The 25,404-nt window shown below is 38.8% G+C and overlaps 1 protein-coding gene across 1 annotated transcript; it reads left to right on the top strand.

Annotated features, from left to right (window-relative positions):
* Positions 1-70: 70 nt before the first annotated feature.
* On the top strand, positions 71-22,124 carry ATG12 (autophagy related 12). Its single transcript, XM_065942065.1, has 4 exons — positions 71-486; positions 12,819-12,955; positions 20,354-20,416; positions 20,943-22,124. Exons 1-4 carry the CDS (start codon positions 324-326, stop codon positions 21,000-21,002), a joined length of 423 nt encoding a protein of 140 aa, XP_065798137.1. The 5' UTR covers positions 71-323; the 3' UTR covers positions 21,003-22,124.
* The last annotated feature ends 3,280 nt before the right edge of the window (positions 22,125-25,404 follow it).

Raw genomic sequence — 25,404 nt, 5'->3', positions numbered from 1 at the left:
GTTTGCACGGGGCGGGGCTTGGGAGGGGTCGGCACGGGGGGAAGCGGAAACAGCTCCAGGGCCGGGGCGCGGAGTTTAGGGGCGCCTGCGCACTCGGCGGCTGACGGAGACGTCGCCTTCAGGAAGCTTTTCCGGAAGCTTGCTGGAGTGAAATAGTAGTTGTTCTGTCAGCGGTCTGGGGACCAACCTGCGGTTCCGAGTCAGGGTTGGGTCGGGTTCTCCCCCGCCCCTACCCCGGCGCCTCTCTAGATGCTCTTCGGCGCAAGGCCCGCCCACCGCACGCGCTGAGCCACCGCTTCCGCCCTCCCTTCCCTCCAAGCAAGATGGCTGAGGAGCAGGAGTCTGCGCTGCAGCTGCCTTCCGCAACTGCTCCCGAAGCTGAAGGGCCTACGGAGGTCTCCCCAGAAACAGCCACTCCGGAGCCCCCTTCTTCGGCTGCAGTCTCTCCGGGAACAGAGGAACCTGTCGGTGACACCAAGAAAAAAAGTAATTTTCAGAGCACTGTCTCTGGGCAGAGGCGGGAGGCTGAGGTTGTGTTCGAAAAGGGATGGCGGCTAATAAGCAAAATTTAGGGTAGGGCCGGTTCCAGACGAGGTTCTTGACAAGTCAGGAGAAAGGAAGTTTACTTTTAGGCTTTCAAGACGTTTAAGTTGAGTGCCTCGAAAGAAGAGCTATCCCTACAGGCGCCTTCGCGATGTGGCGCTGGGTTTTAAAACCGTGTACTCTCACCTTCATTTGAAATAGCCAGACTGCGAGCTCTGTGAGGGTGGGAGCACTGTGGGATCTTGGTAGCTCTGAGAACTTAATGCGAGATCTAATTGTTTGAATAGTGACTTTAGCTGATACGGATTGTCGTTGTTCAGTCGCTCAGTCGTTTCGGATTCTGGTGACCCCTGGACTGCAGTACTCCAGTCTTCACCATCTCCCGGAGTTTGCTCAAACTCATGTCCGTTGTGTCGGTGATGCCATCCAGCCATATCTAGGTGGTAAGGATAGTCGGTAGCAGATCTGAAGTAGAATCCACACCTTCCAACTAGGTCACCGATTTTTTTTATTCCAAATTGGTGAGAGCTCATCTTGGACCAAAAAACGGGTTTTGAGCACTGCTAAGGGAAAACCGAAAACATTAGCATCGCCTTTAAAAAACAAAAAAAGGCAACACCATTTTAGAATCTTTGTAAGGAATTACATTCGTTACAAATCATTTCGTTGCTTGAACTGGCTGTCCTCAACACTTTATTGCTTGAGAATTAGTTCGCCCTTGTAAAATACAGAAATTCCTTTGAAAAATGCAGAAATTCCTAAGTGGAGCTCTCTATGTAGAGTTGCCTATGAGGAAAGCAGGAAATCATTTTCTGTCCTGAGTGTTAAAGTGTAGGTATGGCATTTTGTGCTTACTGATCTCTTGGCCTTTCATCCAGCTTCATTTTCTGCTGCTGTGGAGTGTAATTGTCTGTCCCAGCAGTGGCCCTCTTTCAAGTCAGACTAACTCTACATTTGAGAGAAGTCTTTTCTTTGATTTCCAGCTGATGCACCAGTAGAGGAACAAAACCCTGTAATTATTTCTGTAGATAACCACTAAAATCGTCCTTCAGATGAATCCCTTGAGTTTTACAGATCTTATTTTTTTGGAGTCGTTGTGTTGGTTTCAGCTGTACAGTGAAGTGAATCAGTTATATATATATATATCCACTCTTTAAGATTCATTTCCCCGTTGGTGATTACAGAGTATTGAGTAGCATGCTCTACAGTAGGTTCCTATTAGTTATCTGCTTTATATATAGTACTGTTGTTCCCTTTTTTCCCCTTCCAATTTACTGTAAGCCGAAACAGACTTTGAAAGGGTTTGTCTTAATATCTAGCAGTCATAGTCAACAGTTTACTATGTACTTGACCCTGGAGATCCGCTGTGAGCACTGTGGCTAAAAAATAACTGCTCACAACCTAGATATGGTCTGTTTTCTTGGGTCTGCTCAATTTATGATTTTTTAACCATTCTTTAAAAATCAAATTTTCATCTTCTGGCTCCTGTGAATATTTCAGTTAGCTTCTCTGATGTCACACTTACTTTCTAGCTATTGAATTTCTACCCTGAAAGTGTCATCCTTTTTTGAGGACCTTTTTTGACAGAGAAAAGCTTAAATATTTCATATATTCCACATTTGGTTTAATCTACAGCTTATTGAAGCAGACCCAGGTTGTTAGTTCTTGCGGCCCTTTAGGATCATCTGAGGGAGCTTATAAACTACCAGTACAAAGGCCCTACTTCCAGAAGATTCTGATTTAATTGATGTAGGCATCTGTATTCTTGTAAATGTTCTCCCAGTTGAGTCTTAATGTGTAGCTATGGTTGAGAACTACAGGCAAATTACATTTTATAATTTTTTTTTAAATGTATAGCTTTAATTATAAATATTTTTCCTCTCTAGCTTCTTGCCCTTGCCTTCTTCAGTAATACAGCTCACTATTTTCTGCTTCACATTCTTGGAATGCGCACTTGCAGTTGACTGATAGCCCCAGGGAATTTAGGGAACAGGGACAAGGCAGTATGGAAGATTAGTTAACCAAAATCCCTTAGTTATCTCTTAATTTATCGTTTTTTCCTTGGATAACTGAGATTAGAATTACCAAGTGGAAGAAGTAAAATAAACTTTCAGTTCAGTTCAGTCCTGTCCGACTCTGCGACCCCATGAATTGCAGCACACCAGGCCTCCCTGTCCATGGCCAACTCCTGGAGTTTACTCAAACTCATGTCCATTGAGTCCATGATGCCATCCAGCCATCTTATCCTCTGTTGTCTCCTTCTTCTCCTGTCCCCAATCCCTCCCAGCATCAGGGTCATTTCCAATGAGTCAACTCTTTGCATGAGGTGGCCAAAGTACTGGAGTTTCAGCATCAGTCCTTCCTATGAACACCCAGGACTGATCTCCTTGAGGATGGACTGGTTGGATCTCCTTGCAGTCCAAGGGACTCTCAAGAGTCTTCCCCAACACCACAGTTCAAAAGCATCAGTTCTTCGGTGCTCAGGTTTCTTCACAGTCCAACTCTCACATCCATACATGACCACTGAAAAAACCATAGCCTTGACTAGACAGTAGTGTCTCTGCTTTATAATATGCTATCTAGGTTGGTCATAACTTTCCTTCCAAGGAGTAAGCGTCTTTTAATTTCATGGCTGCAGTCACCATCTGTAGTGATTTTGGAGCCCAAAAAAATAAAATCTGACACTGTTTCCACTGTTTCCTCATCTATTTGCCATGAAGTGATGGGACCAGATGCCATGATCTTAGTTTTCTGAATGTTGAGCTTTAAGCCAACTTTTTCACTCTCCTCCTTCACTTTCATCAAGAGGCTTTTTAGTTCCTCTTCACTTTCTGCCATAAGGGTGGTGTCATCTGCATATCTGAGGTTATTGATATTTCTCCCAGCAATCCTGATTCCAGCTTGTGCTTCCTCCAGCCCAGCATTTCTCATGATGTACTCTGCATATAAGTTAAGTAAGCAGGGTGGCAACATACAGCCTTGACGTACTCCTTTTCCTATTTGGAACCAGTCTGTTGTTCCATGTCCAGTTCTAACTGTTGCTTCCTGACCTGCATATAGGTTTCTCAGGAGGCAGGTCAGGTGGTCTGGTATTCCTTTCTCTTTCAGAATTTTCCACAGTTTATTGTGATCCACACAGTCAAAGGCTTTGGCATAGTCAATAAAGCAGAAATAGATGTTTTTCTGGAACTCTCTTGCTTTTTCGATGATCCAGAGGATGTTGGCAATTTGATCTCTGGTTCCTCTGCCTTTTCTAAAACCAGCTTGAACAACTGGAAGTTCACGATTCACGTATTGCTGAAGCCTGGCTTGGAGAATTTTGAGCATTACTTTACTAGCGTGTGAGATAAGTGCTATTGTGCAGTAGTTTGAGCATTCCTTGGGATTGCCTTTCTTAGGGATTGGAATGAAAACGGACCTTTTCCAGTCCTCTGGCCACTGCTGAGTTTTCTAAATTTGTTGGCATATTGAGTGCAGCACTTTCACAGCATCATCTTTCAGGATTTGAAATAGCTCAACTGGAATGCCTTCACCTCCGCGAGCTTTGTTTGTAGTGATGCTTCCTAAGGCCCACTTGACTTCACATTGCAGGATGTCTGGCTTTAGGTGAATAATCACACCATCATGATTATCTGGGTCATGAAGACCTTTTTTGTAGTTTTTCTGTGTATTCTTGCCATCTCTTCTTAGTATCCTCTGCTTCTGTTAGGTCCTGATCATTTCTGTCCTTTATTGAGCCCATCTTTGCATGAAATGTTTCCTTGGTATCTCTAATTTTCTTGACGAGATCTCTAGTCTTTCCCATTCTGTTGTTTTCCTCTATTTCTTTGCATTGATCGCTGAAGAAGGCTTTCTTACCTCTCCTTGCTATTCTTTGGAACTCTGCGTTCAAATGGGAATATCTTTGCTTTTCTCCTTTGCTTTTCACTTCTCTTCTTTTCACAGCTATTTGTAAGGCCTCCTCAGACAACCATTTTGCCTTTTTGCATTTCTTTTCCATGGGGATGTCCTTGAACCCTGTCTCCCGTACAGTGTCACGAACCTCCGTCCGTAGTTCATCAGGCACCCTGTCTATCAGATCTAGTCCCTTAAATCTATTTCTCAGTTCCACTGTATAGTCATAAGGGATTTGATTTAGATCTTACCTGAACGGTCTAGTGGATTTCCCTACTTTCTTCAATTTCAGTCTGAATTTGGCAATAAGGAGTTCATGATCTGAGCCACAGTCAGCTCCCGGTTTTGTTTTTGCTGAGTGTATAGAGCTTCTCCCTCTTTGGCTGCAAAGAATATAATCAATCTGATTTCAGTATTGACCATCTGGTGATGTCCATATATAGAGTCTTCTCTTGTGTTGTTGGAAGAGGGTGTTTGCTATGACCAGTGCATTCTCTTGGCAAAACTCTATTAGCCTTTGCCTTGCTTCATTCCATACTCCAAGGCCAAATTTACCTGTTACTCCAGGTGTTAGTTGACTTCCTACTTTTGCATTACAGTCCCCTGTGACAAAAAGGACAGCTTTTTTGGATGTTAGTTCTAGAAGGTCTTGTAGGTCTTCATAGAACTGTTTAACTTCAGCTTCTTCAGTGTTACTGGTTGGGGCATAGACTTGGATTACCGTGATATTGAATGGGGATGCCCCTTGTCCAAGGTAGGAGCAGTGTCTGCGCTTTGCTGGAGCAGTCATGAGGAGATACCCCTCGTCCAAGGTAAGAGAAACCCAAGTAAGACGGTAGGTGTTGTGAGAGGGCATCAGAGGGCAAACACACTAAAACCATAATCACAGAAAACTAGCCAATCTGATCACAAGACCACAGCGTTGTCTAACTCAATGAAACTAAGCCATGCTGTGTGGGTCCACCCAAGACAGACGGGTCATGGTGGAGAGGTCTGACAGAATGTGGTCCACTGGAGAAGGGAATGGCAAACCACTTTAGTATTCTTGCCTTGAGAACCCCATAAACAGTGTGAAAAGGCAAAATGATAGGATACTGAAAGAGGAACTCCCCAGGTCGGTAGGTGCCCAATATGCTACTGGAGATCAGTGGAGAAATAACTCCAGAAAGAATATAAGGGATGGAGCCAAAGCAAAAACAGTACCCAGTTGTGGATGTGACTGGTGATAGACGCAAGGTCTGATGCTGTAAAGAGCAATATTGCATAGGAACCTGGAATGTTAGGTCCATGAATCAGGGCAAATTGTAAGTGGTCAAACAGGAAATGGCAAGAGTGAATGTCAACATTCTAGGAATCAGCGAACCAAAATGGACTGGAATGGGTGAATTTAACTCAGATGGCCATTATATCTACTACTGTGGGCAGGAATCCCTTAGAAGAAATGGAGTAGCCATCATGGTTAACAAAAGAGTCCGAAATGCAGTACTTAGATGCAGTCTCAAAAATGACAGAATGATCTCTGTTTGTTTCCAAGGCAAACCATTCAATATCACGGTAATCCAAACCTATGCCCCAACCAGTAACACAAGAAACTGAAGTTGAACGGTTCTATGAAGGTAAACTTTAGTAGAAAGGGAAACAGTGCATTATGAGTTTCAGATAGCTTCATTCCAGGGATAAACTTGAATAAATTAATCTCAGTAACCTCATAGTGACACAATTTTTAATACCAAGGAATGGGGCAAGAAGGATGTAGTAGAATACACTTGACTTTAGGGGGCAGCAGAACTCTTCTGCTTTCAGTCTTTCTTTTGATTTAATTTTTAATTTTTTTTAAATTGATGTATGGTTAATTTGGGCTTCTCAGGTGGTACTCTGGATAAAGAACCTGCCTGCCAATGCAGGAGACTTAAGAGACTCAGGTTCTCTCCCTGGGTCAGGAAGATCCCCTGGAGGAGGGTTTGGCAACCCACTCCAGTACTCTTGCCTGGAGAATCCCATGGACAGAGGAGACTGGAGGGCTACAGTGTGTAGGGTTGCAGAGGGTCACCTATGACTGAATCAACCCAGCAAGCATGCGCATAGTTAATTTACAGCGTTGTGTTACTTTCAAGTGTCCAGCAAAGTGATTCAGCTACATGTGTGTGTATTGCTCAATCATTTCCAACTCTGTAACCCTGTAACCACCAGGCTCCTCTGTCCATGAGATTTTCCAGGTGAGAATACTGGAGTGGGTTGCTACTTCCTACTCCAGGAGATCTTCCTAACCCACGAATCAAACCCAAGTCTCTTGTCTCATGTGGATTCTTTACTTCTGCGCCACGTGGGAAGCCCCGATTCAGCTGTACATACATGTATAGATTCTTTGTCTTAAATTCTTTTCCATTGTACATTATCGCAAGATAATTGAGTATAGTTCCCTGTGCTATAAAGCAAGTCCTGTTCACCTGTTTTATATCTAGTAGTATATATTAATCCCAAATTCCTAATATATTCCTCTCCCCTTTGCTGCTGCTGCTGCTGCTAAGTTGCTTCAGTCGTGTCTGACTCTGTGCGACCCCATAGACAGCAGCCCACCAGGCTTCTCTGTCCCTGGGATCCTCTAGGCAAGAACACTGGAGTGGGTAGTCATTTCCTTTTTCACCTCTCCCCTTTGGTAACTATAAATTTGTTTTTTTTCTGTTTGTGACTCTCTATTTTGTAAGTAAGTTCATTCGTGTCATTTTTTTAGATTCCACATGTAAGTTGTATCATAGGATAATTATCTTTCTCTTTCTGACTTAATATGATCTCTAGATCCATCCATGTTGCTGCAAGTGGCATTATTTTGTCTATTTTTTCGTCGAGTGATACCCCACATCTTTTTTCCCGTTTATCTGTTGACGAATACTTAGGTTTCTTCCATAGCTTGGCTATTTTAAGTAGTGCTGCTATGAACATTTGGGTGTGTTTTGGTTTTCTCCAGGTATATGCGCAGGAGTGGGATTGCAGGGTTTTATGGTAACTCTAGTTTTTAAGGAACCTCTGTACTGGTCTCCATAATGTCTGTCAGTTACATTCCCACCAACAGTATAAGAGGGTTCCTTTTTCTCCACACCCTCTCCAGCATGTATTACTTGTAGACTTCTAAATGGCCATTCTGACTGCCGTGACCATTCTGACTGCCGTGACTTCATGGTAGCTTTGATTTGCGTTTGTCTAATCAGCAGTATTGAGCATCTTTTCAAATGCCTTTTGACCATCTGTGTCTTCTTTGGAGAAACATCTGTTTAGGGCTTCTGCCCATTTTCTAATTGGGCTGTTTGGTTTTCTTTAATACTAAGTTGTAAGAGCTCTTTATATAGTTTGGAAATTAATCCTTTGTCTATTACATTATTTGTAGATATTTTCTCCCACTCCATAGGTTGTCTTTTTGTTTTGTTGATGGTCTCTTTCACTGTGCCGAAGCTTTAACTTTTAATTAGGTCCTGTTTGCTTACATTTGCTGTTATTTCCAGTAAGAGACAGATCCAGAAAATGTTTCGTTTTATGTCAGAGTGTTCTGCCTGTGTTTTCCCCTAGGAATTTTATAATATCCAGTCTTATATTTTAGGTCTTTAATGTATTTTGAGTTTATTTGTGTATGTGGTGGTAGTGGATGTTCTGATTTCATTCTTTCACATGTAGCTGTCCAGTTTCCCAGCAGCACTTACTGAAGAAACTGTCTTTTCATGGTATCTTGTCTCCTCTGTAGCACATTACTTGACCTTGAGTGTGGTTTCTCATTGATCTGTGTGTGTTTTGGTGTCAGTCCTGTATTGCTTTGGTGACTGTCGCATGTAGTACAGTCCAGAGGCAAGGACTGTGGTTCCTCCAGCTCTGGTCTTTCTCACGGTTGTTAAAATGCTTGTTTTAGTTCTGTGAAAAATGCCATTGGTAATTTGATGGGAATTGGATTGAATCTGTAGATTGTCTTGGGTAGTGTAGTCATTTTATCTATACTGATTCATCCAATCCAAGAACACAGTATATCATTATCATTCTTTTGTTTGTCTTTGGTTTCTTTCATCGATGTCTTACAGTTTTTGGAATAAAGGGATTTTTTTGCCTCTTTATTTGATTGTTTTTCATGCAATGGTAAGTGAGGTTGTTTCCCTAATTTCTCTTTCTGATATTTTGTTGTTAGTCAATGGAAATGCAACAGATTACTGTACACTAATTTTGTATCCAGCAACTTAAGGGAATTTATTGATGAGCTTTATTAGTTTAGTATCACTGATTGATTTGTAGATGTTGAAAACTCATCACACCGCTGGGATAAAACCCACTTGATCAGGGTGTGTGGTCCTTTTGATGTATTGTTGGAATCAGTTTGCTAGTATTTCGTTGAGGATGTTTGCATCTATGTCTGTCACTGATACTGACTTGTAATTTTCTTTTTTTGTGATACCTTTTTCTGGTTTTCCAACAGGGTGACCTTATTGAATGAGTTAGTGAGTGTTCTTTCCTCTGCGACTTTTGGGAATAGTTTCAGAAGAATAAGCATTAAATCTTGTAAATATTTGGTAGAATTCACCTGTGAAGCCACCTGGTCCTGGAGTTTAGTTTATTGGCAGTTTTCAAATTTCTGATTCAGTTTTAGTACTGAATAAACAGGTAATTGATCTGTTCATATTTTCTATTTCTTCCTGGTTCAGTCTTGGAAGATTGTACCTTTCTTAAAATTTGTCCATTTCTTCTCAGTTGTCCATTTTATTGGCATATAGTTGCTCAGAGTAGTCTCTTATGATCCTTTGTATTTCTGTGGTGTCTGTTGTAACTTCTTTTTCATTTCTGATTTTGTTGATGTGGGCCCTCTTGGTTTTTTCCTTGATGAGTCTGACTAAAGGTTTATCAAGTTTGTTTATCTTTTCAAAGAACCAACCAGCTTTCAGTTTCTGTGATCTTTGTCTTTATTTCACTGATTCTGCTCTGATCTTTTTTTTTTTTTTTTCCTCCTACTAACTTTGGATTTTGTTTGTTGTTCTTTCTCTAGTTGCTTTAGATGTAAGGTGGTTTGAGATTTTTCTTCTTCCCAAAGGAAATCTATATCACTGTCAACTTTCCTTTTAGAACTGCTTTTGCTGTGTTTCATGGCTTTCGGATCATTTGTCTCTAGGTATTTTTTGTTTCCTCTTTGGATTCCTCAGTGATGCATTGATTGTTTAGCTTCCCTGTGTTTGTGTTTTTGCAGGTTTTTTCCCAGTAGTTGATTTCTAGCCTTGTATTGTTGTGGTCAGAAAAGATTCTTGATATGAATTCAGTTTTCTTCAATTTACCAAAGCTGGTTTTGTGGCACAGCATGTGATCTGTCCTAGAGAATGTTCCGCGTGCATTTGAGAAGAATGTGTGTTCTGCTGCTTTTGGATGGAACACTGTATATAAATATCAGTTGAGTCGATCTAGTCTAATGTGTCATTTAAGACTTACGTTTCCTTATTGATTTTTCTGTCTGAATAATCTGTCCATGGATGTAAGTGGAGTGTTAAAAGTTTCCAACTATTGTGTTACTGTCATTTACTCCTGTTATATATGTTAACATTTGCCTTATATGTTGAGGTGTTTCTCTGTTGGGTGCATATATATTTACAATTGTTATATCTTCTTGGATTGATCCTTTCATTATTATGTCTTTCTTTGTCTCTTGTAACAGTCTTTATTTAAAGTGTATGTTGTCTGAAACAACTGTTGCAACTGTGGCTTTCATTTGATTTCCATTTGTGTGGAATACCTGTTTCCATTCCCCACACTTTCTGTTTATATGTATGTTTAGGTCTGAAGGGTTTCCCTGGTAGGCAGCAACTATACAGATTTTGGTTTCGTATCCATTTAGCCAGTCTTTTTTGGTTGGAGCATTTAGTCTATTTTCTCTTAAAGTAATGACTGATATCTGTGTTCCTACTGCCATTTTGATCATTATTTTGGGTTCATCTTTGTAGGTCTTTTTGTTTGCCTTCTTTCATTCTCTTGTGATTTGATGAGTATCTTTGGTGTTAAGTTTGGATTCCTTTTTCTTTTTTGTTTGAATGTCTGTTAATAGATTTCTGTTTTGCAGTTACCATGAGGTGTTTATGGAGGAGCCAGTATGTATGTGTACTTTTTAAGTTGCTGATCTCTTAATTTTAAATGCACTTTAGATACTTTGCAGCTATACTTTCCTCCTTTCATAGTTACTGTTTTAATTCTATATTTTACATCTGATTTGTTTTATGTATCCTTTAAACTGCCTGTTATGAATACAGATGATTTTACTGTTTTTGTCTTTAAAGTTCCCTGCTAGCTTGGTCTACAAATGACTTCCTGCCTTTACTGCATGTTTGCCTTCACCAGTGAGCTTTTCTGTGTCATAGTTTTCTTATTTCTAGTTGGGGCCTTTTCTTTTCCACCTATAAAAGTTTCTTTAGCATTTGTTGTAACGCTGGTGGTACTGAGTTCTTCCAGCTTTTTTTTTAAATCTTTAAAGTTTTTTATTTCCTCATCAAAACTGAATGAGAGCCTTGCTGGGTAGTGTGTTCTTGGTTGTAAGTTTTTCTCTGTCATCACTGTGAGTATATCATGTCGCTCCCTTCTGACCTGAAGAGTTTTTGTTAAAAAAACAGCCAGTAGCCTTATGGAAGTTCCCGTGTATGTTTTATACGTACAAGTATTTTCTGTTTATCTTCAGTTTTCGTCACTTTGATTACAATATGTTGTATATTTCTCTGTGAAGTAATCCTATATGGAGCTTTCTTCACTTCCTAGACTTTGGTGACTGTTTGCTTCCCTAGGTTAGGGAAATTTTCAGCTATTATCTCTTTAGATATTTTCTCAGGCACGTTCTCTCTCTCTCTCTTTCTCTCTCTCTGTCTCTTCCTTCCCCTTCTAGGGTATAATGTAAATATTACACCTTTAATGTTGTCCCAGAAGTCTCTTAAACGATCCTCATTGCTTTTCATTCTTTTTTCTGTTTGGCAGCAGTGATTTCCACTATTTTATCAGAACTAATCCATTCTTCTGCCTCATTGTTAAACTTCTACTAATTTTTTTGTTAAGTGAAGTAATTTCTGGAGACAAATTCATAGTCTTTCTATTTGCATCTTTGTTTTTGAATTACTGAAACATTTGATTTCTTTGAAACTTTTTTGGCCCTAGTTGATGTATTTTTAATAATTTTTAGTGTTTTCCTTCATTAAAAAGTTTATTGTAGAAAACTTGATAATTACATAAAGCACAAGTAAAATCAAGTAATAATCACCTATAATACTCCTACTAGGGAATACTATTTTGGAGCATATTATACACTTACATGAATATGTGCCCGTGATGGTTTTAATGAAATTGAAATCATATGCAGTTTTATACATAATTATGCTGTTTTATATGTAATTACTTTTTGATAACTTTTATACTATTAAATATGCTTTTATAATACTTATCTTTAATGGCAGCTTAATTATCTTGTGGTTTAATGAGTGAGTTATATGATACTGTTCTAAATAAACACTCTATACATAATCATTTAATCTTTATAACAGTCTTACCAGGTTTCTGCTGTTATCCTCATTTTACAAGTGGAGAAACTGTAGTGTGGTGAGGTTGAAGGGCTCACCTAGATACATGTATATATACCTGGCAAGTGGCAGAGCCAAGATTTTGAACTCAGGGAGCTCAGAGTATGTTCTTTTATCTTTACTATAGTATATGAATTCTATCAGAGAGTATAATATCTTTTATTTAACCAATCCCCTCTAAATATCTTTGTTGGAAATCTAGATTTACCTTTTTTTAGTTAAAACTAGATGTTTCAACGAAAGTGAAATTCTTCTAAATGAATCTTTTCATATCTTGTGTTTTTAATCTCAGGCATGCCTCCAGGATCATAAATACATAAAGTGTGTATTGGTTGAAGATTTAAGCTTTCTAAAACCTTTTATATCGCGTTCTCTTTAGGTGTTTCAGTGTACTTGTCAGTATAGTTGACCATTGAACAACATGAGTGAACTAAGCAGGTCTACTTATATCTTCACATGTGACTCAGTGGTGAAGAATCTGCCTGCTGATGCAGGAGATGCTGGTTTGATCCCTGGGTCGGAAAGATCTCTGGTTAAGGAAATGGCAACCCACTATAGTGTTCTTGCCTGGAAAATCCCATGGAGTCTAGTGGGTACATGGAGTTGCAAAGAGTCAGACGACTTGGCATCTGAGTAACAAGTCTACTTATACATGGATTGTTTTCAGTAAATACCTACCAGAATAATAGATAATCCATTGTAGGTTGAATCTGTGGATGCATAAGTTATAGGTGGATTTTCGACTGTATGGACATTGATGCTCTGAGTTCCTGTTTTGACCAGGGTCAGCTGTATTTTTTTTCTTCTTTACAGTTGACATTCTGCTAAAGGCGGTGGGAGACACTCCTATAATGAAAACAAAGAAATGGGCTGTAGAGCGAACCCGAACCATCCAAGGACTCATTGACTTCATCAAAAAGTTCCTTAAACTTGTGGCTTCAGAACAGTTGGTATGAACCAGTGGTGGTCATTTCCCTACAGAAATTCATAGAGCATTCATCTCTCAGTATCTGGGGGGGCGGGGGGGATTGACTCCAGGACCATCTTCTGTAGATGCTCAGGTTCCTTATATAAAATGGCATATTTGCATATAATCTGTGCATATTCTCCCATATACTTTGAATCACTTTTAGATCCCTTATGATACCTTATACTATGTAAATAGTTGCCAGTACCCAACAAATTAAAGTTTTGCTTCTTGGAACTTTCTGGAATTTTTTTCTCCAAATGTTTTTCATCACAACTGGGTGAATCTGAGGGAGCATTCAGAGCCCATGGATTCAGAGGGGGAACTATAGTTCCTAGGTGACAATGAATAACTTTTATATAGAAATACATATGGAGCCACATATGTTACTTTAGTAATGTCCTTTTATTTCTTTTGTTAGTGGAATTTCTGTGCTTTATTGAAGGATTCTCTGGTGAACCCTGAAATGAAATGAGTTTTGTTAGCCTACTGTATTGATTTTCCTCAAAAAGTCACTGAATGCCCATGCAGAAAGATCTATCCTAGAATATTGGTACAGAAAGTTTTGGAGTTTTCTTTGTTCTGGTTTCAATATTGCGTCCTTCGCATTCTTCTCAAGGTAAGCAGTATACCTTTGCCATGTGCTATGGAAGAACTAAGAGATGTACCGTTCTTTCTTCATGAGTTTGAACTGCAGAAATCCGCTTATACATGGCCCTTGAACAACAGGACTTTGAACTGCAGAAATCCACGTACACGTGGATTTTTTTCAAATACATAGTGTACCACTACACGACCAACTGTTGGTTGAATCTGCCTTGTATATGTAGGTTTTTGACTGCTCAGAGGGTAGGCCTCCCAACCCCCTTGTTTCTGAGGGTCAGCTGTGCTCATTTCATACTGTGGTACATGTTAAGCGTTTCATGCCAGATTGTTAGCATTAACATTTTAAATGCCACTGGTTTTGAATTTGGTATTTGATCACAGAAACTTAAATGTCTACATGGATTTGACTTTTTGTCACATGTATTAATATATAAAATGCCTTTATCTTCAGATCACAGTCTTGGTCCGTGTTAACACATAATGTATAAGTGGATAGGTAATTGAAGAATCATTAAGTATTTTTTGAATACAAGTATGTATACGGATTGGGGACGGACATAGTTGCCTGTGAACACAGGAGTGAGAACTGGCAAAATGAATGACGTGATTATTAAGTGAGGTTTGTTGGAATTTATCTGTTTTTGTCAAAGAAGAAGAAACTACTCTGATCTAAGATTTTGGTGGTAATTGGTTTTCACGGAAGTGTCATTGTCACGAGTACGAAAGTTAAGTGCAAGATAGATTAATCACTACAAGTTACTTGAGATAAGGATAGCATAAAGCCAGGGATTCCTCCAGAGGAGGTTGCGAGGGGAAAGTGTTGGAGATTTTTGAGTTTTACAGGTGAACATCTCCATTTGTGATCACTTGGAGTAAGAAAATGTTTTCTAAAGGGTGCCATAAAGAATTTATTTAAATTTCAGAGATGGGCAAGAAGATTATAGTGTCGTCCATTTGCATATGGTAGCTAAAACCTGAGGAACAAAGGGCCTTGCCTGGAGGCCAAGTCTAAATGGAATAGTTAGGGGGATAAGGACATACACTTAAGAGATTACTAAGGGTAGAGCATGAAGAGTTGGAGAGATAGGTAACTAGAGGAGAACCAAGTAATTAAAGCATTACCTTTAGAAATTTCTAGATAGAAGAAAAAATGAAATAGTGCTTTGTTCTATGTTAATGTTAGAATTTTGACAGTTTATATTGCCTATATTCAGTAATCTGAAAGGACTTGGTTGATGTCAACATGTATTTGATTGAACCATGTAAACTTTTCATCCATGAATCGTTTTGACCAAAAAAAGTCCCAGTAATTTCGTATGGTCCAATTTTAAACTTCTGTAGTTAAAATGACTCTCTCTTCCCTTTTAGGAAATGAAAGCATAAAAGCCGCCTTTTACCCCCTTTCTAGGTTAAGCTGGAACTCGCGTCTTCTCAGGGGGCTGTTCTCGTTCAATGCTGCTGTCTCTTGTCTGCGACCCCGTGGACTGCAGGGCGCCAGGCTTCCCTGTCCCTCACTGTCCGCTGGAGCTTGCTCAAACGCATGTCCACTGAGTCAGTGACACTGTCCAACCATCTCATCCTCTGTCGCCCCCTTCTGCTGCCCTCAGTCTTTCCCAGCATCAGGGTCTTCTCCAGTAAGTCAGCTGTTCACATCAACTGGCCAAAATATTGGAGCATCAGCTTCAGCATCAGTCGTCCAAGTGAATATTCAGGACTGATTTCCTTTAGGACTGACTGGTTTGATCTCCTTGCCATCCAGGGACTCTCAAGAGTCTTCTTCAGCACCACAGTTTGTTGAAAGCATCAAATCCTTTGACTCTCAGCCTTCTTTATGGTCCAACTCTCACATCGATTCATGGCTACTGGAAAAACTATAGCTTTGACTATATGTACCTTTGTTGGCAATGTGATGTCTTGCTTTTTTTTTGTTTGTTTTGCTTTTTTAATATGCTGTCTAGGTTTGTCATAGCTTTTCTTCAAAGGAGCAAATGTCTTTTAATTTCATGGCTGCAGTCACCATCTGGACCCTACATCATTTTTGCAAAATAAATGTCAAAAGAAAAAGTAATGCTGGGGATTCTGGGAAGATAGCATTAGTGTCAGAAGGCATGAATTCCCACTAAAACAGTCAACTAGAAAGTAAAACCAAATCCCCGTATTCAGTATACGTAAGACTCGGATGACAGTATTCTCGTGAACCCTAAGATTCAACCTGGTAGAAATTCCCAACAACTACAGGATCTGTGTCATATTAGCAGATGTGCTGCCAAGATATGCAAGCAACCTATCAATAGTAAGTGGACAGAAGATGTGTATACACACACATAACACAGTGAAATACTTGTTCAGTCGCCAAGTTGTGTCTGACTATTCACAACCCCATGGACTGCAACACGCCAGGTTTCTCTGTTCCTTACCATTTCCCTGAGTTTGCCCAAGTTCATGTCCATTGCATCAGTGATGCCATCCAACCATCTCATCGTCTGTTGTCCTCTTCTGCTTCTGCCTTCACTCTTTACCAGCGTCAGGGCCTGATGAGTCAGCTGTTCACATCAGTTGGCCAAAGTTTTAGAGCTTCAGCATCAGTCCTTGTCAAAGATGGAAAAGGTGTATATAGTAGCAAAAAGAAAACCTGAAGTGACTGTAGCTCAGATCATCAGCTTCTAGCAAAATTCAGGCTTAACCTAACGAAAGCAGGGAAAACCAGTAGGCCAGCCAGGTATGACTTAAATCACATGTGAATGTACAGTGGAAGTAATTAATCAATTCAAGGGATTAGATCTAGTAAACAGTGCCTGAAGAACTATGGACAGAGGTCCATAATATTATATAGGAGGCAGCAAACAAAACCATCCCAAAGAAAATGAAAGAAGGCACAATTGTTGTATGCTGCTTCTAAGTCGCTTCAGTTGTGTCCAACTCTGTGCGACTCCAGGTGTGGGTTGCCATTTCCTTCTCCAGTGCATGAAAGTGAAAAGTGAAAGTGAAGCCGCTCAGTCGTGTCCGACTCTTAGCGACCCCATAGACTGCAGCCTACCAAGCTCCTCCGTCCATGGGATTTTCCAGGCAAGAATACTGGAGTGGGTTGCCATTGCTTTCTCCGAATTGTTGTCTAAGGAAGCTTTATAAATAACTGAATGGAATGCTACTGAGCCATTAAAACGAAAGAAAATTTGCTATTTGCAGCAACATGGATGGACTTGAAGGGCATTATGCTACATGAAATAAGTCAGAGAAAGACAAATACTGTATGATATCACCTATTCATGGAAACCAAAAAATAAAAAAAAACTAGTGAATATAACAAAAAAGAAGCAGACTCAACAGATACAGAGAACAAACTAATGGTTTCCAGTGGTGGGAGTAGGGTGTAATATAGGGCTGGAGAAGTGGGATGTAAAGACTGTTGGATGCAAGATAGGATGAAGGGTGTATTGTACAACACAGGGAACATAGCCTCTATTTCATAATAATTGTAAATAGAAAGTAACCCTTAAGAATTGTATTAAAAAATTTTTTTTAACTTAAAGAACTTCAGCCTGGAGTGTTTGGTCACTCAGGCTCTGGGATGTGTCTTGAGGAGAGGTGGAATGAAATGTTGAAAGAATTTGAGGGACTTCCTGGGTGGTCCAGCAGTTAAGAATCTGCCTTGCAGTGCAGGGAACACGGGTTAGACCCCTGGTTGGGGACCTGGGTCCTACATGCCATGGAGCAGCTAAGCCTGTGTGATGGAACAGCTGAGCTTGCGTACCACAACTAGAGAGTTCTGTGCACCACAGTGAAGAAAAGAATGAGACGACAGTCAATATTGAGTATGAACACAGGAGAGTAAACATAGATAACAGGAGTCCCCGAAGAAGAAAACCAAAGCAAAGGAACAAGACAAATACTTGGAACTATAATTCAAGAGAAATTGCTTCTAAACAGATTTGAAACTACATACTGAAAAAACTTACCAAGATCCTGAGAATACCAACCCAGTGCAACCATCACCAAGACACATTCTAGTAAGATTACTGGACGTGAAATAAAAAGAAAAATCCTTTGGTCATCTAAGGAGAAAAGGTCATGGCTTAGGATATTAGGTTACCTCCAAATTTAGCTAGCAGAGATACAAAGAAAGTGTGAGATAATGGATTTTTTATACTATTAATACAAAACTGGCTTTTAAGGCAGCAACTATTAGCAGTGTGCAAGAACTCAAGAGTATGCTGTTCCCATGAACCCTTTCTACGTAATCTAGTCGAGAGGTTATAACAACCAAGACGACTAAAGAGACATTTATGTGAATACTGGTGATTTAAAAGCAAATCATTAGTCTTTAAAATTTTATCCTCCCATGTTCTGGCATTTAGTTAAAGATTGTATTTTGAAATTTTTATCTCCATGGATATCCCATATAAACTAGCTTAATTGATTTTTTATATTAAAGTCAACTTTCAGTTGCTAACTCCTGCGACAGAGTTACACGGGTTTCTTACAGTTCTCTACTGTGTCTGCTGTATTGTCCGTTCGACATTCAAAACATCTTTTGTCGCTTTTGCCTACAGAGTCCTAATTATTACTCTCTTCACCTAGTAAAGTCCATATTTAGTCCTCAACTTTTTTCTTCCAGAAAGTCTTTCCTAACCAAGCGGCTAGGCTAAACTAATGCCACATCTTTGTGCTACACCCCTTCTCAGTGCATCTTTCCCAACTATATTCTTATCTGAGTATGCTTGCTTATTGAAGGTAGGAATCACAATCCTCATTTTTGTTCCACACCTTGTGCATTTCCTAGCACATAATAGACACTCAGGGTTTGTCTGCTGAAATAAACTAAATTGTCATCCAGAGTCCTTTCTCTATTTTAAAGTGTACCAAAAAATAATAAAATCTGGGTTCACTCATAGTTGAACTGTCAGGAACTAAACACAAATTATTATGTCTCTATCATAGGAAATTCACATTAAAATGCACACTGATTTCTGAAATTATGTTAGAGCCTTATTCAGTCTTAATAATGAATTGATATTTATACATGAGTTATTTTAAATAGTTAAATAGTATAACTTATAAATCTATTGAATACATATACCAGGCACTTATACTTGATGTGTACAATCTCATTTTATTGTTCCCAGCAGTTTCAAGAAGTATAGGTCCTGTTGTTTTCCATATTTACAAGCAAGCACACAGTTTGAAAAAAGTTACTTGGATTTAGAGCCAGAGTTCAAACCTGGATCTCAGTAGGACCCCTCCTCTTCCTTGTGCTTGGTCTCTCAGTCGAGTCTGACTCTTTGCAAACCCAGGACTGTAGCCCACCGGGTTCCTGTGTCCGTGGGGAGTCTCCAGGCCAGAATACTGGAGTGGGCTGCCGTGCCCTCCTCCAGGGGGTCTTCCCAGCCCAGAGACCAAACCCATTGCGTGTGGATTCTTTACCATCTGAGCCACCAGGGAAGCCCGAGAATACTGGCGTGGGTAGCCTCTCCCTTCTCCTGGGGATCTTGCCCACCCAGGAATCAAGCCAGGGTCTCATTGCTCCAGATTCTTTACTAGCTGAGCTACCCAGGAAGCCCTCTCTCCCTTACTTAAGAAGTACTGTTATCACTCTCTATTGTCTGAGGGAGAAATGTATATGATACTTATTCTTGTTCTAGCTGGCATCCCAAATAGTATCTAGTAACCAACTATGTGTGTGTGAATATATGTATATTTAAGGACTAAAAGATTAATGCCACAGTTATAACCACTGGGATTCAAGCTATCATTAAATGATAGGATTGAAAAGAGATGACTCATTTATATAGAATTTGTAAAATAAATTGTTTCCCAATAAACAAACCACAAATTTTCTCTAAAGCTATATACTATGAGCATATTTCTTTCATATTTCTTCATAGAATATGCTCATATGTGAAACCCAGGAAATTTTAGTCTTAGAATTTAATATAGACAAAGGAAAATTGACTGTGTTAACCTTCAGTGTTTTGTTTTCTAAAAAGGAAACTATGAAAGGTCACCTAGACACTATGATCTTTTGCTTCAGCATCTTAAGGAATTTTTCTAAGTACTAAAATGTTTTAGTGGAAACAGACTAGACTGAAACATTTAACAATGAATCCTTTAAGGAACACCAAGATTATAAGGATGTTAGGTTTCAATTTTGTTACATTTTTTTCTGTGTCATTTGGCCGCAAGTTACTTTAACTGATGCAATGGTTAGGAATCCACCTACCAATGCCGGAGATACAAAATATGCAGGTTCACTCCCTGGATCGAGAAGATCCCTTGGAGTAGAAAATGGCAACACACTCCAGTATTCTTGCCTGAAAAATTTCATGGGCAGGGGAACCTGGCAGGCTACAGTCCATGGGGTCCCAAAGAATCAGACACAATTGGTACGCAGCACATAATTAGATGTTTTGATTTGGGGCTGTGTGTGTAAAACTTTGTTAAGAGAAACTCTGTCTTTAATTATGAATAAATGAGAATTTTGGTATGTTTTACAAATGTAATTTCTTGAATAAGTCTTTAAAAGCTATTGGTGAAAACAAAAGTTTCTTACTTACAAAAAACTGGAAACAAAAATTCTGTTACTCCTCCAGAGGGAAAACAGATTGTTCTGAAAGATCTTATTAATTACTAATCTATGAGAATTAGAAAGAAGGAGTTTAGGGACACTTTGTTCACTTCTGAAAACAAAGAATTTGAGGTAGCTGACTGGGAACCAGAAAAATGCAGATTAATCTGAATACCTTTAAAAATGAATCACCATAAATGTTCTTTCTTGCAGTTTATTTACGTGAATCAGTCCTTTGCCCCCTCCCCAGACCAGGAAGTTGGGACCCTCTATGAGGTAAAACATTCCTGCTTTATTTTCTTCATAGAATATGCTCATCTGTGTATAGTGGGATCATTAATTCACATCATTTAAGAGATGATAAGCCATTCATAATTGTCTATCAAAAAAGATTACTTTGTTGTGTCTCTTAACACCTTGAATATAGTGTATCTCAATAAATGACACAGTGACTGAAGAATTAAGGAATGAATAATACAAATAGAAGATGACTGAAATATGACCAGAAAGTGAGATCTCCTTTTTTACCTACAGGGAGTGTCCTCTACGTTGTTTATATAGTCAGTAATCCAGATCTCCCTCCAAGAAATTGAAAAGGAGACTATGTAAGAATGATTTAGCATCTTTAACATTTATGATTACTAGTATTTGTCCAATAGCAGCTTGCATCTGTTGAAGGAAATAGCCTTTATAGATACATGTGCAAGGATATTTATGATACACATAACAATTCTTTCTTAGTTTCATCTAAAGATAACAAAAATTGAGTTTAATTTATTGCCTTTTTTTTTCCTTTCTGTAGTGTTTTGGCAGTGATGGTAAACTGGTCCTGCATTACTGCAAATCTCAAGCATGGGGGTGAACTATAGAGGAAAAGATCTTGCTAACTTAAAAGGAATCATCACAAAGGAAACCGCTCTGAAAAGTTTTGATCGCAAGAGACTTGTGGATGTAATCTGTTCAGCATGTATCTACTATGACTCATGTTTATTCTTTAAAATATCCACAGAATGGATGGACTTTAAAAATGTGATTTGTATTAATACACAAATCATCATAAAAGATTGACATTAGTATATACCCATTACTACAGTTATTTCTTCAGAGGTATCTTCAAGGTATTGAAAAGGAGACTAATAAAAAAAATTAATTAATTTAAAAAAAAGAAAAGGAGACTAAGATGATATAAAGCTGCTTTTGTACTACTCAAAATAACTGAAATTGTTTACTTGAAGAATTAGCACTCTACTGATTTCCCCCGCCCCCCCTCCGCAAAAGTCAATTTACTAAAAGATTCTTTGGGGGCATATTCAGGGGAGTTCAATTCGTTTGTGGCTGTGATAGGCCTTTTCTCATTTACATTTCTGTCAGCAGTGTTATCTTGTGAAACAGATTTGCATTGACCTGCTGGCTTTATTACCTTAGACAGTCAGTAGAGGGCAGCCCAGCTGCCAGAAAGAGTTGAGCAGTTCTGTTCTCCGTCTTCAGCGGAAGATAATAGCTATTCCCTGCTGATTTCTAGCAAACATCTAGCCAAGATAGCACGTGTGTTGACACGCTGGAATACTGCTTTAGAGAGGATCTGTGGTTTTGGTGTGTTTTATTGGGAAACAGAAGTGATTTTACAAATTCTAGACAAATGAGTCTTTCAACTCTTTCAATCCTATCATTTAACGATTCTTGAGTCCCAGTGGTTATAACTGTGGTATTAATCTCTAGTGTCAAAAACACTCAGTGAGTAAGTTTGGCAGCATCTTTCAGTTTTTTATAATGTATTTTCCAACTTGAAAATGCTCAAAGAATGGTTGGAAAATAGCTAGATTTTATGCCATGAGTAAAAGTACTAGTTTTTTTTTTTACTGATGCTATTAAACTGATAATTGCTTTAATAAGATTTAACTTTTTTCTTCATTCTGTATTATATTTGTGATGCAGCATTTTCTATAACACATTCTAATAAATTGAATGGAATGTTCAAACAGGATCTAAGGTGTGTGCAAGAAATCTAAGTGTTTATTTTCAAAGGTAATGAGAATTGTATGATTTTGTCAAAGAATTTTTGAGCTACACTTATGTCCTTTGAGTCCCAGAATGTACTTTATGGTTAATGATCTGCCATACATTATCGTTAGGGAATGCCAAGGAACAATTCAGTTTAAGGTGATGAAATCATGTTCAGTTCTCATTTTCTACTTGAGAACAAATTTCTAAGCCCCCTTATTAATGATGTCTCTGTTTAATAAATTAATGCAACGAGTATTCAGCCCTGAAATAATATAGGTTGAATTGTGTAAATTTATTTTGTAAGGTGAGGTAAGAAATCAGCGTATGTGTTGAAAGTTGGAAAGTATATTATTTTCAGATCAAATAAGTTGAATATGATGAAGATCTGTTGTCTGGTTTTATGCTTTTAGAGCTTACTGAAGGATGTAAATATATTTATCTGTATGCATTTATATTTAACAGACAGCGAGAATGTGTTTAACCTGTGTGTATATTATGTTTGCTGCTAAGGTTTCAGAATGATAGACTGTCAACAGTCAAAACTACTTGAGTTTGAATTCTGTCATCAACTTATTCTTTTTTGATCTGAATAATCAATTAATTTATTAAATCTGAGGTTAGCTAAATATGTACTTTGTTTTCTTCCCTCACAACCTTTAAAAATAGGGCTTTACAAGTTTTTCAAACTATATTTGCAACACTTACTTGTAAGCCTAGATCCCCTAAGTTATTTGCTTATCAGAACCTAGACTGCAATTTACAAAAATATTTTTGCAGTTGTTTGAACTCTTGATTGACATGAGCTTGGGGTGTTGGGGGGGACCTGAATCTGCAGGTTACATTTTAAGTTTTTCATATTTATGAGAAAGTGAGTGTCAGTAATGTCATGCTTTATCTTACTGTACAGAGATTACAGTGTACGTAGTGTTGGAATATGGGGCTTCCCAGGTAGTGGTAAAGAGCCCTGCCAATGCAGGAGATGCTGAGACTCGGGTTCAGGAAGGTCCCCTGGAGAGGGGAATGACAACTCGCTCCAGAGGTCTTGCCTGGAGAATACCGTGGACCAGGGAGCCTGCTGGGCTGCAGTGGGGGTCGCAAGGATTGGGACACAGGTAGACAGCTGAGCACACAGCACACGGCCTCACGGCGCTTCGCTTTCCTTGTGAAGCTGCCTGTGCCGAGGACTGCACCGTGAGCTCTCCGTAGTGAGGGCGTAAGGTAAGCGTAAGAATGTTTATCTGGAATCAAAAGAAGGTGGAGTAGTTTCTGGAATAACCAGTTTTTTGTTTTTTGGATATTTTTTTGAGGCGTTGGGGGTTGTGGGGGAGTTTTAACCCTGAAGGGACTTAATATTATCTATTCTGATAAGATTAGAAAAGAGAAGTGCAGACCAAGCTTAGATCACATAGCATTGGATTACACTTGCTTTAGATTACACAACCAGTTTAGTTGTGAGCAACCCACAGTGGGAAAGTGCAGGGTTCAGGGGTATAATAATGAAAACCATCTTTTGTGCAGCTTCTGCTTCATTTTCCAAGGATTATAATATCCTTAGTGCAATATGCCTTACTAAGGCATAAGGGAATTCAGCTACAGACCACATAATGAAAGGAAAATATTCAGAAAACAGTACAGCAGGTTTAGTTTTACAAATAACTCTTTTCCTTCAAAATTGTTCAGTCTACACTAGATTATTCGCTATTCCCTGAACTTGCATTGTGTTTGTTTTCTGTTTCTTACACCTCAGCCCCTTCAAGTCTTACTTATCTGCCTAATTCTTTTTTTATCTTAAAGATTACCTGAATCTCAGAAGGAGGAGATACTCTCATAAGAACACAGCGAACTTACCACGCTTACAGCAGTTACTGCACTTACTACCTTATAAGCATGTTGAACACCATTTCATCATTGTAATATCCCTAAAAATGGGATGTTTTGGGGGCTTTTATTTGGTACCCACTATGTAATACTTAGTACATTGCCTTACACATAATCAGTAATTCATTATATATTGACTTTATGAAATTAATTATGGTTTGCAAAATGATTTAACTTAAAGCAACAAATAAAGATTTAATTTTTTATGGCAGAAGATAAAAATGCAACATACAACAGTTTTCATGTCCAATAGTTGAGGAGCTCATTTCAGTTGATTAAAAAAAAAAAAAAGACCATTGAAAAATGGGCGAAATACAGTATAATGCAGTTCACAAGAATAAAAATATTGATGGCTAATGGAGCATGAAAAGTACTGGACATCACTAGTTATGAAAAGTACAAGTAAAAACTATGAAATGCTGATTATCACCTCTTGCATTATCAGTAGTTAAAAACAACTACCAGTATTGACAACATTCTGGGGAAATAAGTCCTATCATACTCTTGGTGAATGGAATATGAATTAGTACTACATATTTAAGGGACATTTTGGCCATCTATCAAAACCCTTGAAATTATAAATTTTCATTTGTTTGTTTATTCACCTATAGAGTGCCTACTATGTCCTCAGCATTGGAATAAAGCAAAAGGCCCCTGTTCTGGAACTTTCTAATTAGGTAGGTTGTCAGGTATGAATTTAAATAATTCTTTTTTTTTTTTCCTTTTTGGTCGTGCCACTCAGCTGGTGGGATCTAAGTTCCCTGATTAGGGATTGAAACTGGGCTCTCAGCATTGAGAGAGCCACGTCCTAACCACTGGCCTACCAGAGAATTCCCTTTGTTTTCTTATATGATATTGATGAAGGAAAGAGAAAGCAGGTATGTATATGAATATGTTTAGAATCTTGAGTTAGAGGAATCCTTATAAATCAGCTCCCATGGTTCCCTGTATATTCTCATATGAAGCAGACATACCTGAAGCCCATTGGTTATTTACAATGACATCCTATCCATTTTGAGCTGGATCTATTCTTTACAGAACTCTTCCCTACTGCCTTCCTCCCTGCCTCTTAAAACTGTCTCTTCCTAGTTCTTCTATGTACGAAGTGTATCTTTTCCCCTTTTCCACTTCAATTCTCCCAAATCCTCTTATTTAATCATGGCAGATCCATTCCTTCTGATTCTTTAACTAATTACTAATTCCTCTCTAACAACCCACTTCCAGTCTGTCAGCAAATCTTGGCAACTTTACCAAAAACATGTTCAGAATTCAGCCATTTTTCATCTCTTCTCTGACACTAGCCAAGGCCACCATGATCTTTCATGTGAAATATAATAGCCAGCTAATTGGCTTCCCTTTATCTGCTCTGTAACCAAAACCCC

Source organism: Muntiacus reevesi, chromosome 7 (assembly GCF_963930625.1).
Source record: "Muntiacus reevesi chromosome 7, mMunRee1.1, whole genome shotgun sequence".
Taxonomy (NCBI): domain Eukaryota; kingdom Metazoa; phylum Chordata; class Mammalia; order Artiodactyla; family Cervidae; genus Muntiacus; species Muntiacus reevesi.
Note: the sequence above shows the minus strand (reverse complement) of the source record. Positions and strands in the feature narration are given on the sequence as shown.